This window comes from Heteronotia binoei, chromosome 10, assembly GCF_032191835.1.
Source record: "Heteronotia binoei isolate CCM8104 ecotype False Entrance Well chromosome 10, APGP_CSIRO_Hbin_v1, whole genome shotgun sequence".
Taxonomy (NCBI): Eukaryota; Metazoa; Chordata; class Lepidosauria; order Squamata; family Gekkonidae; genus Heteronotia; species Heteronotia binoei.
This window is the reverse complement of record NC_083232.1, coordinates 71,533,447-71,552,181: the sequence shown is the minus strand read 5'-3', so window position 1 is coordinate 71,552,181 and position 18,735 is coordinate 71,533,447. Positions and strand designations below refer to the sequence as shown.

The window sequence follows — 18,735 nt, the reverse complement described above, 5'->3', positions numbered from 1 at the left end:
TTTACAGAGGTTCTGTTTGGACTAGGAGAATTGGTGCAAAAGTGCTTGTCATGTTGTAAGGTAATGGGCAGACTGGCTCTAGCAGATGTCTGTTTTCAGTTTAGAAGCTAATGCTGGTTGAGCTTTATCCACAGGAATGGTTTCTGAAGTGATCTGAAAATGAATCCTAAGCACAGCAGAAGTGTGAATCCTAAACACAGAATGTTAAAGCAATGACTTCTCCCTTTATTCCCTTTCATAGTATGGATTTGCTCTTCTTCGCCAACGAGCCCTGCAGCTAGAGGAGCTCACTCTAGGGAAAGACTCATCTGACACTGCTCGGACTCTCAATGAACTTGGTGTCCTCTACTACCTTCAAAATAACCTTGAGTAAGTAATGGTCCAAAGTCACAAATCTGAGCATAGGTTTTATTGTGCAGGCTTCACTGCCTAGTGCTCCCACAGTGACCCAAAGCTGCTTTATATCCATGTAATGAGGATCATATAGGAAGAGCTTCGTGGATACAATCTCCCCTTATTGTGAGGGCACTGGGCTCTGTCTGGATATGCCCTCTTTTACAGGCAGCATGATTTTGTTCTCTTTGCTGCCTGCAGAACTGTCCTTTTGGGTTTGGTGAACTGTTTCCTACACTGAGAGTTGCTTGATTTTTGGCAAAATTGGGAGCTGTGTCTCAGAGAAGTCATAGAACTATTTTGCTTATATGCAAAACTTCTGGAAGTTACAGGAATTGCTGTTTCTAGACTTGCTTGGTACACATCATGTCTACATATTCAAGCTCTGTGTCTAAGACAGTCAGGATTGCTCATGTTGCAAGCAAAATCTTGTGCATGAATCTGCCACTGCAAATGGTCATCCTTCTTGCAGTAGTAGGCCAAGAAAGGGCAAAGCCAGTCAGATATCTAGATGTAATGTGCAACACATAAAATTATACTGTGGTCTCTCTTTCCACCTGTCACATTCCTTGTAGAAGAAAAGCCATAGTGTTTTTTTGGAAGACTAGCCTTGTCATTAGAGGTAGTCATGTTTTTTTCCCAAATTGAACATGATGTAAACTAACCTCTTAACCTCTCTTTGCATCAATGTACTTCAGATTGTGTGAATCTGCCACATTACATGTAATGCTCAGTTGTCTCCCACCGCAGGCTTTTTCTTCCTCAAAATTCATCCACAGAAGCTGCAAATGGCTGCAGAAGACTGGGATGGAAGGGGGAGCCTTCTTTACCTGTAGAGGTTTCTTGTCTGGTAAAAAAATTTCCCAGCAAGCTGCAAAATGTATCTTGGTGGAACAGGAGACCCCTCCACCTGTCTTTCTTGGAAAACTGCAATCTCCATGACTGCGTTTTGCGAAAGAACTAAAGTTGGAAACCAAATATGTGATTTTCACATGTAGTCTGACTCTGACAAAATTCTCATAGAAAGTGAACATTTCTATCAAAACAAGTTTCTAATAGTGGTAGTATTAGATAGACTCTTTGAACAGTTGTGCCAGTACGCATAGATATATTATCATGTGACCTTGTGCTTCTAGGACAGCAGAACTTTTCTTGAAACGCTCCCTGGAAATGCGAGAGCGAGTTCTTGGACCAGACCACCCAGACTGTGCCCAGTGTTTGAATAATCTAGCAGCCCTTTATAATGAGAAGAAGCACTATGACAAGGCAGAGGAGCTGTATGAAAAGGCACTGGACATCCGGAAGAGAGCATTGGCACCTGACCATCCCTCTTTGGCTTACACTGTGAAACACCTTGCTGTTCTCTACAAGAAGATGGTAAGAGTTGATGTAATTCTCATGAATTTTTGCTTTCTTTGTTTTAAGTCTTACTAAGGTCCCATCTAACATATCGGCTTGTATCCAATGAGAATGGGACTTTACCATCTCCCCGTTTCAAAGTGTCACAGGGGCACCCATGCATAATGTAAGGGGGCTCTGTGGGAGGAATAAATGGAAATTGCCCCTCCCCACCCACACACTGAGTGTGGTGCATTGCTGGGCCCAAAGTAGTCTGTGACATATGATTCATATTTGCTTTGTTTCCTAGGGAAAACTGGACAAAGCCGTTCCTTTGTATGAGCTGGCTGTTGAAATCCGGCAAAAATCTTTTGGCCCAAAGCACCCAAGTGTGGCTACTGCTTTGGTAAACTTGGCTGTTCTTTATTGTCAAATGGTAAGGTCTTCCACTCCACACTCTTTTTTGACATACGTTACCCATAGGTGACTAGATGTATTCTAAAATATTCTACAGCTCAGTGTAGAGTAATCCTATGAGGAAATAGGTTTCAGACCAAACCTACTGCAGCTTCAGCAGTGACTTAAAACAGGCAGGGCTATGGCATATTTCTTACCTTCAGATGGATCGGAAGCATGTGGAAAGGGGGTCTTATACTACACAGTATCAATAAGCTAGTAACAGTTGTAGTTTAGTTTTTGCCTGCTTTTCTCTTGCACACTTTTTAGAAACCAGCATTAGTCCTTGCAAGCTGGAAAACTCCAGGCTTCTTTAGGGAAGGTCACTGTCAGAAGTCCACAAATTTTGTTTCGGTTTATGAGCATGCACAGATGGGTTTAGGGAGCAGCAGGGATTTATCTCCCTTATGCTGGGGTTTGAATAAGAAACTGCAAGACTCTCTGTTCACACATCAGCGATAATTAGACTCTGCCGACCTCTAGCACACTGGCTGGAAAGCTTGGGGTGACATTTTTTTCTCATTTGCACTGTGATCAGAAGCAACAGGAGTCTCTCCTGCTGTTTTTTAAATCTTACTACAGTAGAAGCAGACCTGGAGCAGGGATGTGTGCTGCTAGGCATCTTTTTTTCCAGAGAGCCATGGCAAGTGGATTTGTGGATGCCTGGTCATTTCCAAGTCTTGTACTGTCATGGTTCAGTGTCAGGCAGAATGATTTGCAATGCCTGAGTGTCTGATCCAAATGATACTTTCTGTACCACTAACAAGCAATTCTCCCATGCAAGCCTCCATCTACCATGCTGTTATGCAATTCTTATTTCAGTGGGATTACACGTGGATTTTTGATGGATTGTGCCCAGTGGGTTAGTTTTGGCTTACATGGACTCAGCAGTGAGCCTAACTCTATTAAGATTTTGGAAAAATGAAGAGGCAGCCTTTTGAAGCTTACCTGACCATGCCAAAAATGGGATGGAATATTTGTATCTTATTACGTATCAGAAAATTTCATTGGATGAGGTCCACGTTCAGACAAGGTCCACATTTGGACAGATTTATGGAAACACGACTTTCTCTTCTTCAGTATTTAGGCTGTCATGCTTTTTGTATTTGTTCTGGCCTCTCTTGATGTGATTAAGCATATTGGTATGCAATTTTTTTCCAATTTGGCAGCAACGCTAGGTTTATATACCTCATCACATCTTCCCAATATTTTTATGGTCCCTCAGCAGAAACACAGAAACAGTTTATTCCCTTGCACTTCGACTTTTCATGATTTTCAACAGAATTAGAAGGTACAAATGTTAATAAAATTGGATATTTAGGTCCTTAAGGAAGCTTCCAATGTTGACTCAAATCTAAGGGATGTTTTTACTGAGATTACTGTAAACAGCAAATGTTTTATGACTACTAGAACTATTAAGGATTTTTCCCCTCTTATTTTTATAGAAAAAACAGCTTGAAGCCTTGCCTCTTTATGAACGGGCCTTGAAGATTTATGAAGACAGCTTTGGACATATGCACCCTCGTGTTGGAGAAACATTAAAAAATTTGGCAGTGCTGAGGTAACTTTTAACTGATGAACTTGCCATGGGCTGGATCTGGCAGTAGATTTCCACTAACAAAAAAAATGGGTGTGGCATACATTACAGACCACGTTTGTTTCGTAGAGGTCATTTTAAAAAAGTTAATGTAGAAAACGGTGGAATAAAATGGTCTAAATAGTAGTAAAAGGGGATTTTTAAAAAGTGTATCTAGGAAGTTTGGGAAGTGGAAATGACCTCAAAAGGGAATTTATGAAGAACAACAGATTATGAGAAGGGTCTAATCTGAGAAGGGTCTAATTCTCACTAAGGAATAAGTCATATGTGTTATATTGATCCTGTAGGCAAGAGTTTAGGTGGTTGGATGTGCCTGTATGCAAAGAAGTTCTATGTACGTAGAAACCAGCAACTCAGGGAGACTTTCTGGTTCTTGGGAATGGAGCTGGATTGGCAGGATTTACAAGTACTCATATGCTCCTGATAGTTCCTGAACCTAGCTTCATGGCAAGGCCTTTTTGAGGAACAGGTGGTGCATGTTGTGGGCTGACGTCTGCATTCTCCTACATCCCGTCACCGCAATCACCCTATCCTTCACAGTCCTGCCTCTTGCCTCTGTGTTGGCTGCTGGCACTCCTCAGATGGTCTGTTTCAACCCTGAGGTCTCCAGTGGCACACCCCTCTGCAGAAGGCATTCATTTATCTACAGTTGAGCCACTGGTCTTTATGTTGTCGATATTGTGCTTAGGTCTCATCTTTGTTAAGCCCTCATTTTCTTTTCCTCAAAGCTACGAAGGAGGGGATTTTGAGAAAGCTGCGGAGCTTTATAAGAGAGCAATGGAAATCAAAGAAGCAGAATCACTGCTGACAGGGGAAAAAGCAGCTTCCCGTCATTCATCAAGTGGAGACACGCTCAGTTTGAAGAGTGCTTTCTCTCCCAACGTTTTTCTACAGCAAGGGCAAAGGTGATGCAGAATGACATGTGCAACACAAGACATGTTGGTCATCAGTGGCATATACTGAAGCTACGGGAATTCAAAGGGTAAGAGATAAATTAACTCCAGGGACTATATGTGCCTCCAGAATGCTTAACTGTGTTTTCAGCATAAGTGTTCACTTCACCAGCACACCACTCCTTAGTGCGTTACATGGACTTATGACCTGTTGATTTTTGTAAAGGCCATTGGTTAGTGGCTTTCAGACTTCTATAATACCATGGACATTCATTGCAGAGGGGTAGCCATGCCAGTCCCTTGCAACAAAAATAAGCACGAGTCTAGGGGCACGTTTAACAAAATTTTATTTTAGCACAAGATTTCGTGGACTTGAGCCCATTTCTTCCAGTGCACTAAGCAAATCCTCACTGGGCAGAGAGTTTTCTCATTCCTTTATGTCTGCACTGAGCACTTAAGACAGCTCCAGCATTTGTCAAGTTGCTGTATTGACTACCTCCTTTCAGAAGCAATTCAAATGGCGTGACCTGTTACAAGTAAATAATACTGGGTGAGCATCTATCCTGATGGATCAGTTGTCTTTAAAAGAATATTTTTCTTCAGAAAATAGCACTCCCTGCTAGGAAATAATTTTGAAGTAGATCAATAGCTGGCAGAAAAGGAATATTTAAACTTAAGATGAAATGTTTTGTTGTATGAATGGATGTATATATTTATGTCTAAACTGTAGAACCTTTGATGGGAAAAACATATATAATTTCACTATTACTCTTCTTTTGGTAATCAGATATAGTTCTTATAATATTGACTTAGGTCCAGCCAGGGCTTTTTTTGAGCAGGAACGCCGTTCCAGCTGGCTTGGTGTCAGGGGGTGTGGCTTAATATGCAAATTAGTCCCTGCTGGGCTTTTTCTACAAAAAGCCCTGCGTAAAACAATGGTGATATCAGTGGGTGTGGCTTAATGTGCAAATGAGTTCCTGCTGGGCTTGTTCTACAAACAAAGCCCTGGGTCCAGCCATCTGTTGAAAGCTCTTTGGTGGATACAGGATTTTCCTAAGCTTCTGTTCGCACAGCAGTCCCTTTTGTCTCCTGAAAAGATCATTGGTTAACCACTGGGACAAAAAGTCGCACTGGTTGGGGGTGGGCTGAAGGGAGGAGGAGGGTGAAGTTGCCCCTCCTTGTGTTAGCAGCACTACACTTGCAATTTTGCCATTCTCTCTGCAACCCTCCAATACCAGCTGCTTGACTTTAGGTCCATAAATTATTTGGGGGTGGGGGGATGAAGAGGAGTGTGCATAAATCCAAGCACCTTAACTGAAGGCTTGACCTAAGCCAATATTGGAAGAACTGTATCTGATTGTAAAAAGAACAGTAACAGTACAATTAATGTCTGCACACCTTTTAATCAGCTGATTAGCTGCATGTTGCTCTGAGGACAGATAGTGTAATAATAATAATAACTTTATTTTTATATCTCGCCCTCCCCCGCCGAAGCGGGCTCAGGGCGGCTAACAGACATGGAGATCCCATGATTCATATAAAACAATGTAAACAATTTTAAATATATCAATTGCATAATAAATTATTTAAAATAGATAAAATGTATAAAATGGGTGCTAAATTCTGTAATCATAATATCCACAAGATGGCTAGATGTCCACATGTCAGATTAATCGGGTTCTATCTCGAAAGCAAGCTGGAAAAGAAATGTTTTGCAAGCCCTGCGGAATTGGTTCAGGTCCCGCAGGGCTCGCACCATCTCTGGAAGGTGGTTCCACCAACGAGGGGCCATCACTGAGAAGGCCTGCTCCCTAGTAGCCTTCAACCTAGCATCTCTTGGCCCAGGGATTGTTAGTAAGTTCTGAGAGCTAGATCTCAGTGCTCTCTGGGGCACATATGGGGAGAGGCGGTCCCTTAGGTAGGCAGGTCCTCGGCCATATAGGGCTTTAAAGGTAATAACCAGCACTTTATAGCGAACACGGTACACAACCGGCAGCCAATGCAGATCCCGCAGCCCAGGCCGCGCAGGTTCCCACCGTGGTAGTCCCTCCAGCAGCCTGGCCGCCGCGTTCTGGACTACCTGAAGTCTCCGTGTTCGGTATAAGGGCAGCCCCATGTAGAGGGCATTGCAGTAGTCTAGTCTCGAAGTGACCGTTGCGTGGATCACAGTTGCTAGGTCGCTGCGCTCCAAGAAGGGAGCCAGCTGCCTCGCCCTCTTGAGATGGAAGAAGGCGGATCTAGCAGTGGCGGCTATCTGGGCCTCCATTGATAGAGAGGATTCCAGTAGCACTCCCAGGCTTTTGACTTTGCGCACTGGTACCAGTGGCGCACCGTCAAAAGCCGGTAGGGTAATCTCCCCTCCTGGTCCGCCGCGGCCCACGCAAAGGACCTCAGTCTTCGCCGGATTCAACTTCAGCCCGCTCAGCCTGAGCCAGTCAGCCACGGCTTATAATGCCCGGTCCAAATTTATAGGGACATCACCAGCCCGGCCGTCCATCAATAGATAGAGCTGGGTGTCATCTGCACTTGTAAGGTGCTGGCCATCTCATATAAAGCCCTTCAAGGCTTTGGTCCATATATATGTGTTAGCACCTCTCCTCTTGTGCTCTGCCATGACAACTTTGCTTAGCTGAACAGTCTTCAGCACATACCACCCTGCAGTTACCTGTAGACATGTGTCCTCTATAGTGGCCCCCACCTTATGGAATGCCCTACCCCCGCTTCTGCCATTCCACAAACTACATAAAATAGCATTGTTTCAGGAAGGCATTTTTATAAACATGATAGGACTGTTTTATAACACAATGATTCAGATGTTTCAAGGAAGGGGATAGGTCTGTCGACTTTTCCGAAGTGCATGGTATATCTTACCAATTGCTAAATGCATTATCTTGATTTCAGTGCATTGTATTTCTACGTATGTAATACCATTTACTGCTTAATAGGTCACATTTAATACTTATGCTTTGTTCAGATTTCTGCAGTCCCAGTCCTATTACACTGCTTGTTATACCTCATATTGTTGGTTGCACTGTTTTAAACTGCGTAATCCGCCTTGAGTCTCAGTGAGAAAGGTGGACTATAAATAATGTAAATAATACAAGACTAAATTTTGCTGAAGAAATACTTAACAGAAAGCAGGAGATGTAATTATGTAGAAATGTAGCATATATATATTTTTGAAACAGAAAAACTGCTTTTTGTAAACAATAGCAATTCCAATCATGTACAATCTCTAAGCAGCTAGTACAGAGGAATTGTCAAACCAGACCTCTGTGGAATGATATCTCTTTCTGCTGCTGCTTTCTCCCCCACACACCTACCAGTTGTTTTTTTACCTCAAAAGCAATAAGCAGAACAAAAATGCCTGACAGGTCTTTGTATGAATCGTGGCAACTAAACAAGACATTTTACTACCACAGATTGCAACTAATTTAAGCAAGAAAAGCAGTATTTCTGTAATGGTGCATTATTTAGACATATATCCAAATGTGGATGGAATTAAAAACTATTTTGCATTTTACCCAAGTAGCCTGCTGTTTATTTGTCACACACACTGGAAGTCCAGGCTGAGATCCAAAGAAGCCCTTTGCCTGCATCTAGTGCAGGCACTGTGCTTCATGAGGAGGCCATCAGCTTTCATGAGGAATTTTATGAAAGACATAACACACAAACCCCACACTGTGGGGTAGGGGCACAGAAAAAAGGGATCATTTGTAATGTATCCCACATTTTAAAGATGTTCTTAATACTTATTCTCTTCTCTGTCATCTTTGCAACTATGGTAGCCTTCCTTTGGCACAACACTGACAACCTTCTATCTTCCCCTTGTGACACATTTTACATATTGTCCCAAAACCACACTTTGAAAATAGAATGACAGACTAACCACCACAGCTGCCTATTAAGAAACAAGTCCTAGAATAAGCATTACCAGTTTCTTCTTAATAATTAAATTAGGCTATTAAGTCTGCAGTATTAATTTTTTTTTTAAAGTTCGTACTTAGGTATCGTTGAAGCAGCCCAGTAGCAGACCTGAAACTGATTATTCAAAAACAGACCACTTAATATCCAACTTAGCATTATTTTTACTCCTTTAATAATTTGTTCACTTTTTTCAAACATGAACAGAAAGGACTTTGTAAAAAAAAAAAAAAGGAACGTTATCAGCAAGATGATCCAGTTTCAGAACAAAAGTAAACATTACAAGGATGCGATAAGAGCTTTTGAAATGTTAATTTCCTCCTCCCTCCTTGCTACAGTAGTTTTGTAAATACAGTTAGCAGAAATTTTGCATTTTATAAAGTATTGGCCAAGAAATAGCTAATTAGCTGCCACAGAGCTCCTTGAATTGATAATTTATGTTTGAGCAAAACTTAAATTTATAGCATATTGCTACAAAAAGTTCCTCAAAAAAGTGCAGCACATTTATAAAATGCAGAACTTAAGTCACAATATAAATTAAGAGACTTTACTAAATATCAGCATTCCTAAAGTTCTTCCAGGCAAGCCTTTTTAGCTTAAACTAATCCTGTACTGTTCCAGATATCTTCATATGCAGTTCACCAACAACTGCTTCAGTATAGACGTCACAACACTTTTTGAGCATCAGTGTTGCTTTACATTCATTAACACTCAGCAGATATCTATAGACTGGTATTAAAAGTCTTTCAAGCCAACAAAGCTGGAAGTTTATTGGAAGTGTCTAAAAAACAAAAAAGCAGTCACAATACTAACTGTTAAAATATAACAATACTCTTTAATTCTAAACATGCTTCTCTGTTTTGGGTTGTCACTAGTTTAATATGTACCCATAACATACAAATAAATACTACTAAAGTAACAAAAAGTGTTTTTAAATTAAAGAGAAGGAGCCCAGAAAAGATCCGTCTGTGCAGGGAATTGCTTGTAGCATCAAACCACCTTCTTATGGTTCTTTCTGGCTTCAGGTTTGCCCTTTATTTATGCCTCTGCTTGGATATCACATGGGACTGGACAGCGCAATGGTTATGGAGCCATCAGACTGCTAAATTTTCAGAGCCTATCATAACAGTACTTGCTGCATGTATGATGCTGAGTTAAACATGATGTGTAAAAGTTAAATCACTGTCACTACAACAGAGATGAGAATGCACTTGTTCAAGTGGATAACTGAATCTCTTAAATCCACCCCCTTCCTTTTTTCCCCTTTCACTAAGAGTGGCCACAGAGGTTATTTTTGTTGCTGTTCTACCTCTTACTTACTTACTGCTGTTTTTCATCTCATTTCAAACTAGCATGATAATTTTGATTCTCAAATCAAGAAACACAGAGGGGTCCATAAAATATACAGAAAGAAGTATACCCAAAACAGTTTTATGGACATGTAACAAGCAAGTATGATGCTCTTCAAGTGATAATGATGGCACTTTAAAAGTGACATTTAAGGCTACAGCACGTATTTAGTTTTCAGCACCAGTCAACTTATCCATACTTAAACTGATCTGAAAAGACTGCTAGCCCCGTGTAATGTGCCACAATCGGTCTACTGGTCATCTTGCATTGTTTCATTGGAAATGTGGACCTTCATTGCTTGAGTCTTAAGCTTGCAAATCTTTTATGTCACATAATTAATAAGTACATGATCAAATACCACCTTTCATGTTGTAACAGCAAACAGGTTACAAAACTCATCTTCAAGTGTTTGAACTACAATATAAGCTGCTGATGTTTGTGTTAAATGCTCTTCATTTTAGCCATTAGTTCCTCTAGACTCTCCTCTGACTCTGTGACAGTTGCTCCATCTATAGAGTTCTGTTCCTGTTAACGACAGAAAGAAGTTTAAAGACCCCCTTGTTCTTTCTCCTGCCCCCACAAAGTTCACCTTGTGAAAAGCCACTTAGACTTGCTTCATCACATGCCACTAAATCTCTAGATTTATCAAATACCAATACGTTACATTTAAAAAATTCAACTAGGCATGTGACAGATCACCTTTTGGTGCTAGCCAGACCTGAAGATACAAGGGAAGAATGGAGCAGGATGGGAGAAATGGACAGGTTGAGGACAGTTGGGGCAAGGTAATGCTTATCCTCCCATTATAATGGATAACTTAACTGATATACACACCTATGAAACTGAAATATGGACTAGAAACTCTTACATTTAAATGTGTTCTTCCACATTTGCTTAGCAGTGACTAGTAAAATCTAGTTCCCCAAAGAAATGCTAGATGACTTTTTTGACTGCCTGTTTTATTTGAAAAGAACTTCAGTTACCTTGTCTGGTATTGTGTATGCCAACGTGATTCCTTCTGGAAGATCAGGAGTTGGGCCAGAAGCAGCTTTCAGCTCTTCTTCTGAAACCTCTGAAACCAACTCTATGCCTGTGTATTCCCCCCCCAAAAATAAAAATAAAATTGTATGAATGCAAAGGAAAGTAATGGTATCCCTTATCATGTATTCTCTGCAAGCAAGTCTCATGACAGATTTAAACACTGATGCTTACGTCCAAAAATACTTTTTCAGTGCAGGCAATCCAGATTGTGTGGAATGCATCCCTACTATGCTACCATTTTAACCTTATGGAAGTGTTGGTACACCTGTTATAGCTTTGAATGTCAGCATTGCCAAGTCTCCTCCTATGTTAAGAAGTGACAATAGGAGCAATAACAGTTACTCCCTGCTTAGAAGTTTAAAACTTTTTACTTTTTTGCACTAAGCACACCTCCCCCATTTTCATCTACCATATCCTTCTGGAGACGTCAACAAATAGAGAGACTTAAAATGAAGTCCAGATGTGCACCCTTCTCTTGATGCTAGGATCTTCAGTGAAAGGCTGGGAGAGTCTCCCCCCCAATCTATTTCCAAACTTCTAGTCTGTTTACTCTCTTCAAAGAAAGTCAACAGAAGTCCTTTGCTTTTAAGAAAGTGAATAAACCAATCACATCATTAGGCAGTTTGTTTTTAAAAAAGTAATTTCAGCCGTCTTGACATTATGACTATAGATTTAACCTCAGTACATACCCCAGTCATTCTCTTCATGTACTACTACTTCTTCTTCTTCTACAAAGATGTCTTCTTTTGGACTTGCTGCTACTTTTTTCTGGAAAGAAAGTTCTCTTGTAATTGTTGCAGTCCCCACTATCATTAAAAAACTGTCAGACTGAGCTATGCCAAACAAAATCACCAACTCTCCTGAAAAGCACTGAGGTCTGGGATTTTGTGGCTTTAACCACCACCCCTCCCCTTTATTTTTACCTTATATTCTTCTTGCTGCTTTCTGCAGTTTCGGTCATCACACTGTGGGTTTGGCTTCATTGCCATGGTGGGGAAAAAATCCTGCATTGCATTGTAGCCCAAGTAAAAGCTCACACTGCCAAAATTTAACAAGTACCTGAGAAAATGAGAGAGGAATAAGAAAGAAGAAATGCTTCCTGTCAAAAGCGAAGACCCCTGCAATAGGGCTTACAATACTACTCTTTAAAATGAACTAAGCTCTGCCTCTTTTACAACATCAAGGTGTCACACATTCGATCACTTACTTAAGGACATTTTGTACCAGAAGGCCTGCAACCACTCCCATAGTGGTGGGAAGGCTGGCTGCACAAACTCCCTCTCGCTTTAGGGTCTTCTCATCTATGTTTGCTGCTACGACCAGGGGAGGTGCACACTGGGCAGAAAGGGAAAAAAGGAACATCAGGGGAAGATAAACAAGATACACATAAAAGACAATAGTCATAAAGAATGGCTAAACTAAAAGAGCCCTGAGCTCCAGTGACCTTCACCCCGCCCACTCTTTTAAGAGGATAACATGCTACAACAGTTGACTCAAACATCACATACCGCAAAACAAGCAGATTCACCAGGTATGATCAGTTGAATATGACCAGAGACTGCATTTTCACTCACTCCGGATTCCATCCATGTTTGTCCAAGCTCATTGCAGGCCTTATCAAAAAATAAAAAAAAAAATAAAACACTTATACCATAATTGTATTTCAGTACAAAGTATGAACAGGTATATTTGTCAAAACAAGAGGCAAGTGACAAAAAACCAAGGAAAAATAATGCAGTCTCCGTCACTTAACCTTGTACCAGATTTCAGAACTAACTTAACCTTATCCACCACTACAAAAAGAATGTTAACATTTCCATTCATGAATACATGAAGCTGAATCAAAACATAGGTCCATCAAAGTCAGTATTGTTTATTCAGACTGGCAGGATCTCAGGCAGAGGTCTTTCATGTTACCTACTATTTGAGCCTTATAACGAGAGATGTTGGGGACTGAACTTGGAGCCTTCCTTCTTACCAAGCAAATGCTCTACTGCTGAACCGCAGCCTTCAAATCAAATGTCATGTGTCAAAGTCTATTTAGACAAACCTAACTATAGAAATGTCATCAATACCGTGTAACTTTATTCTAAACGTGTTAGGATTTTTTGCCTTTAATATTCACAAGATAAATGGAATGTATTTTCAGTCAGAGAACCAACTACTGTGGCACCACTTAAATGAACAGAGGCTGCAAAGCAGCCGCAGAAGTGCAACTCACATGCTGCTATGGCAAGTAATGCAGGAAATCTACAACTGCTTGCTATCTGGCACAGTACAAACATCAGCCATACATTTTGGATTCTAGACACACCGTGTTAATTGCCATGCGAGCTTCAAAATTGTCCACGCAGCTCAATACAAGATCAACAGGTTTCTCTTCTAATCCACCGTTGCTGCAGATAAAAACAGCCATTAACACAGAGCAATATAGAATATATAAAATACACAAGCAATACACAGCAAGCACAAACAAGCAGGACACGCTAAGCAGCCTGTAACCAGCGTTCCCTCTAAGTTGAGTTAGAGTGAGCTAGCTCACAGTTTTTTAGCCTCTGGCTCACACATTTTTGTCTTAGCTCAGGAGAAATGGCCCCACAGCAAACTAATTTATGCAGTAGCTCACAAAGTAGAATTTTTGCTGATAAGACTCCACAGCTTAGTGGGATCATTGCCTGTTAACATACTCCCTTCCATGTTTTGAGAAAGTGAAGGTAAACAAACCCTGACCACCACTACCACCCCCAAAATATATTTTACCTTATCCTTTCCATGAAGTGTTGAAAGTTGTCCACTGTTGTGATATTGTAGTTATGCACTTCAAACTGGACATCAGGATTGATGTTCCTTAAGGACAAAACAAACACTTATTATTATGAATAAGGTGAAAATGGTGTTTTTATGTGCTAACTCTTTAGGGCTCCAGTCCTAAGGCCAGTTTCCAGGAAGCAAGCTGCAGTGAATTACTGTCTGAGTACACCTGCTAAGGAATGATTAGACTGACCATATACAATCTTAATTGAGAGTAAGCCCCATTACATTCACTAGAACTAACTTCTAAGTAAACACATATAACATTGGGCTGTATGACATATACAAGGCATGTTCTCCAGAAAAAAAATTACTTCTAAGCCACTTGAAAATCCATAAATTTGAGTGTTCCTCTTGCATGGTGTGCGGATGCCCAGATCCCTCACCACGTACCTCAAGGTGTGCTCTGCCGCTTGTACTTTACTTAGCCCAGCTTGATGGGGTTGGAAAAAGAGCCTGTTCATATTTGCCAGCTCCACCTTATCATAATCAAACAGGAGTAGCTAAAAGAAAGATTACAATAATACATGAATTCCCTCCAGTCAGGCCCTGCTGGAACAAACACTTGATCAAGCTCTGTGGTTCTGCAGGACTTTTTATGCAAACTGACCTGCATATGGTTCCACAGTTCAGCATGCAATACTTCAGTATGAACAAGTCATAGGTGTTATAGATAAAAGCCACCCTAAAACAATACGTATTTGTTAAACAACTATGTAGGCATGATTCCTTTAAAGAAAAGATCATGACAGCTCTTTCGCTCAGTTCCATTCATCCTCCCCTTTTCACAGTGGAAAAAAGCTGGTTGGATCCGAGCCCATAAACAGATTTTGGGATGACAAACTTGCATATCGCTAATATACTTGGAACCTTAACCGATTCCCCACTAGCCTTATGCCGCTCTCTCCTCTTCTCTGTGGGGCTTCCGTCAGATTTCACACTATCCGCCCCGAGGCAGCAACTTGCTCCGCCTCTTTTGCGCAGCAAACAAGATCCTCTAAAAACTGATTTCTGTTTGCTGCGTGAAAAGGGCAAAGCGAGTTGCAGCCCCGGGGCAGATAACGTGAAATCCAATAGAAGCCCCGCAGAAAAGAGGAGCATGAGAGCGGCATAAGGCTAGTGGGGAATCAGTACTTATTTGTAGTATTAGGAAATTAGAATAGTAAACCTTCACATGTGGAAAGACAAGTTCTCCTTTGTTGCCAAGTGTCTCTGCAACCAACATGGTAATATGAGTGAATCTGTGTGGAATAATGCTAAGAGTACTGGATTTGGAGGAAGGAAATACAGATTCAACTCTGTTGAGCCATAAAGCTGTGGATTTGACTAAGGCAATCCCTTTAATCCTACCTCATAGGGTTGTTGTGAGGGTTAAATAAAGCAACTCTATGTTCTTGGAAGAAGAATGGAATACAATATATATAAATGAAACAGGGAAATCATGTTCTGAAACACTTGGGAGACAAACCCTGAAGAACATCAGCCAGCCACAGCTCCCAGACATATTCATACGCCTGCCTGCCATTCACACATTACAGAAGTCACCCAGGATGTGTTCAGCTGACAAATGGAAACCCAATCTTTCCCAAAAGTTCATCCCCACACATAAAACTTATGCAGGGCTATATTATAATAAATAAATGTATATTACCTTACCAATGCCACATCTTGTCAGCATTTCAGCCGTCACACTGCCAACTCCACCCACACCTACCACTGCTACTGCAAAGGTACGGATTTTCTGCAACAATAAACCAATGCCCACAATCAGGTTTTTTTTGTTCCCTCCAATTAAATAATTAAGGCAATCTTCTGCAAGAAACACTAACCCACCTCATAATCCTTCACAATTCCCATTCGTTTCAGTGCCATGAGGCGACTAAAGGGGGAGAAAAGACAGATGCGTTTTGTCAAGGAACGCGTCAGTTTATTCAGATGATACAGTTATTTAAAAACCAAAATGACCATTCCATTGTTTGTAACTGAAATTCTTCAGTGACATACCTATTCAATATAACAGTTTATTGTTGGTGGTAGGGATACTGTGCCCACTTCTGGCAAGAGGCCTTCCAGTGACTGGGCCCTTGCTCCTCTAACAGCAAGGGAAAGGCCTGGGACAGAAATTATATTCAGCAATGCTCTAGATCTTCCACAGATTTTTTTTCCCTGAGGCAGACAGAGCACTCCGTACACACTTATGTCACATGCAGGTTTTCTAGTGGATCTGACATCATGTGTCGCTGGATGTCACTTCTGACCCAAGCCCTGGTCAGAAAGCTCTCAGGGATGCCAGCTGGTAGCCAGGCATCCCTAGTTGTTGGCTTTTGTACAGCTTGTAGTTTATACGCAGTGGTAGTCTTGAAGTTGGAACAGAATCCAATAATTCCCTAGCTGGCACAAGAAACTGAGGAAGATTAGAATGCCTTTATTAAAGGTTTTTGGAAGACCTAGATCACAAATCTACTGATGTTTAGTTCAGCAGTGGAACTGGTGGGTCCATTTATTGACCTGCTGCTTTGGGATTGTTACTCTATCCATTAACAACTCCCACTGGGTAGTATTAGCTCAGTTCTAGTTTTCTTATGATACTTCACATGAACACTAACAAAAATGTGGTAGTTAAGACTTGCATGTCAGCATCTTCTACAAACAGTTATTAGTGGGCATGATGAAAATGGATAGAGAAAGAGCACACCTTCAACAGTTTTAAGTTTGAAAGTCCTGCAACTAGGCTGCCATAACTGTATTCTAAGAAACAGTATTTGGCATAAAACCTGTGTGTTAAAATTTTATAAAATCAATTATGATCTAGTGTACAAATGTGTTCCCAACAGCCAATACCAAATGGCATAATTATACTATCATATCCCACTTACTTTGGCCATATTGCACAAAATCATAATCCATTTTGCACCACTCACCTGGCACCACCATTTAGTGCCTAGCCAAAACTTTTTTTAACTAATGGATTCTTTTTATGGCCTCCTTCTAGCCTGAGGGTTTTAGGTCATCAAACATAGCGTCATGCCTGTTTCTTCGTTTTAATTAATAACGTTCATATTTTTATTGTATTCTTTTTACTTTGTGAGATGCTTCCGGCAACTCCCTGAAATTAAAAGGCAGCATATAAACTTTGTAAAGAAATCAATCCACTACGATTTTTAAAGGAGGGTTTTATAGAACAGAAAAACGGGTGAAGAGGGGAGAGAGAGAACTCTCGTCCAAAAGCTTCCCTGAACACTTCAGTTGCATCATCCACCACCATCTCAACCCCTCAAAATAATGGGCGACAAGAGAAAAAAAAATCACCCACAAGACATTCTTCTTCATACACAGCAGGGCTCCCTTCACCCCAGGGCACTCCCCTCCCTCCTCTTTAAACACGGCCTTGAGGAGATCCGCCTCACCTGTACGGATTGGAGTCCGTCACCTCCGGGCTCATCCTCTCGATCCGCACCCTCTGGGTCTGCCTACCGCCGCTGTCCCCTGTCTCACGAGCCAGTTTTTCCTCCAGCTCTCGAATGCGTCTCTGCAACTGTTCCACCACGCTGGCCGAGTCAGCCATGGCCGGCTCCCAAAATTACAAGCAATCACAGCAGTTGAAAGGTCCAGGGACTCACCGGCAGCCAACAGCAGATCAACCCGGCCCCGCCACCAGAGACACGTCTCTACCTCGAGCGCTTCCTGAAGTTGCAGCAAAAACTATCCCCGGCTGCAATCCCATGCCAGCGACCAAAGTTCCGGGCGCGAATAGATCCGGGGGAGCAACGGCGGTTGTTCAATTCCTCAACTAGTGCCAAAGAAGGTGTTGAGAAGTTATGAATTCTTGGGCGGGAATAAATTTTGTTTGCTTCTAAGGTACTGTAACTGCTTACAGGTGTTATACAATTAGATTCTCAGAACACCACAAGCATAATTGGCATGTTTTAAAAGCGTTTGACTTCCAGGCTTTCAGCCCACATTGCACGACTTCTACGCACCTGTGAATTCTGGTAACATGAAGACAGATTTGTGGCGTTCCCTAATAAACCCATTAGGCCTGAAAGTACTACAAGATTATTTTGTTGGTTTGATGTAACATCAGCACAACCTATGCAGAATTTTTTTTCAGCCCAAACCCATTGAAAGCAACGGACTTAAACCTGGGATGGGAAACTCTGCAGAGGATTGCTGAATTTGAAGTCAAATGAGAAGAGTCTCTCTCACACACAGTCCTGTGATACAACTACAGCTAATGGTTTGTGTGTGTGAAATCCCACAAGAAATCTGTTAAATGCCACAAGCCTGTTTTTACATTTTCAGTGTTCAAGTCATTTATGCAAGCGTAGTTCCTATTGAGATTGTTGTCTGTATTCTTGAAACCAGTTTAATAATTCTTGGGAGTTATGAGGAAGCATATTATCTTTGACAGCAGCTTCTTTTAAAAACTACCCTGTCCGGCACCCATCTCCTTTGCTGGGGTGTGACTACCTCATTTCTCCAGAAAGAATAGAAATATCTTTCTGTCCATAACTCTGATTCTGCCTTTTTCGGTTTTCTGTCTTCAGAAACGCTCAGTGAACTCCTACAAAGATAGTGCCATCCTAAACAGGACTACTCAGGTCCAATGTTTCCTCTAAGCTGAAGAGTCTTGTGAGCAAAAATTCTACTTTTTGAGCTACTGGCATTAAAGTTGTGAGTTACTGCATAAATAATTATGCTCTGGGTCATCCTTTCTGAGCTAAGACAAAAATGTGTGAGCTGAAGGCTAAGAATCTGTGAGGTAGCTCACGCTAACTCAGCTTAGAGGGAACACTGCTCAGGTATATTTAATGAGGTTTACTCCTCAGAAAGTATTTGTACTGAAGAGTACTCTAACCTAAACCCACTACAAGGAGTTTGCAGCTGGAGAAGGTAGAATAACAGACTTTTAAAAATAGTGTATGTCTGTAA

The 18,735-nt window shown here is 41.3% G+C and overlaps 2 protein-coding genes across 2 annotated transcripts in view; one reads left to right on the top strand and one right to left on the bottom strand.

Annotated features, from left to right (window-relative positions):
- Positions 1-5,053, top strand: part of NPHP3 (nephrocystin 3) — a 39,914-nt gene extending 34,861 nt beyond the window's left edge. The window contains exons 23-27 of the mRNA XM_060248879.1: positions 242-369; positions 1,530-1,770; positions 2,042-2,167; positions 3,633-3,748; positions 4,513-5,053. Of these exons, the coding sequence (XP_060104862.1) occupies positions 242-369; positions 1,530-1,770; positions 2,042-2,167; positions 3,633-3,748; positions 4,513-4,693 (792 nt within the window). The 3' untranslated portion in view covers positions 4,694-5,053. The remainder of the gene's footprint in view (positions 1-241; positions 370-1,529; positions 1,771-2,041; positions 2,168-3,632; positions 3,749-4,512) is intronic.
- Positions 5,054-8,753: 3,700 nt separating this feature from the next.
- Positions 8,754-17,516, bottom strand: UBA5 (ubiquitin like modifier activating enzyme 5). Its single transcript, XM_060248890.1, has 12 exons — positions 17,211-17,516; positions 15,637-15,682; positions 15,455-15,544; positions 14,197-14,306; positions 13,753-13,839; positions 13,307-13,388; positions 12,501-12,605; positions 12,200-12,327; positions 11,916-12,051; positions 11,682-11,760; positions 10,935-11,041; positions 8,754-10,476 (listed from the first exon to the last, which is right to left on the bottom strand). The coding sequence occupies exons 1-12, from the start codon at positions 17,366-17,368 to the stop codon at positions 10,393-10,395; spliced, it is 1,212 nt and encodes a 403-aa protein (XP_060104873.1). The 5' UTR covers positions 17,369-17,516; the 3' UTR covers positions 8,754-10,392.
- Between the last annotated feature and the right edge of the window lie 1,219 nt (positions 17,517-18,735).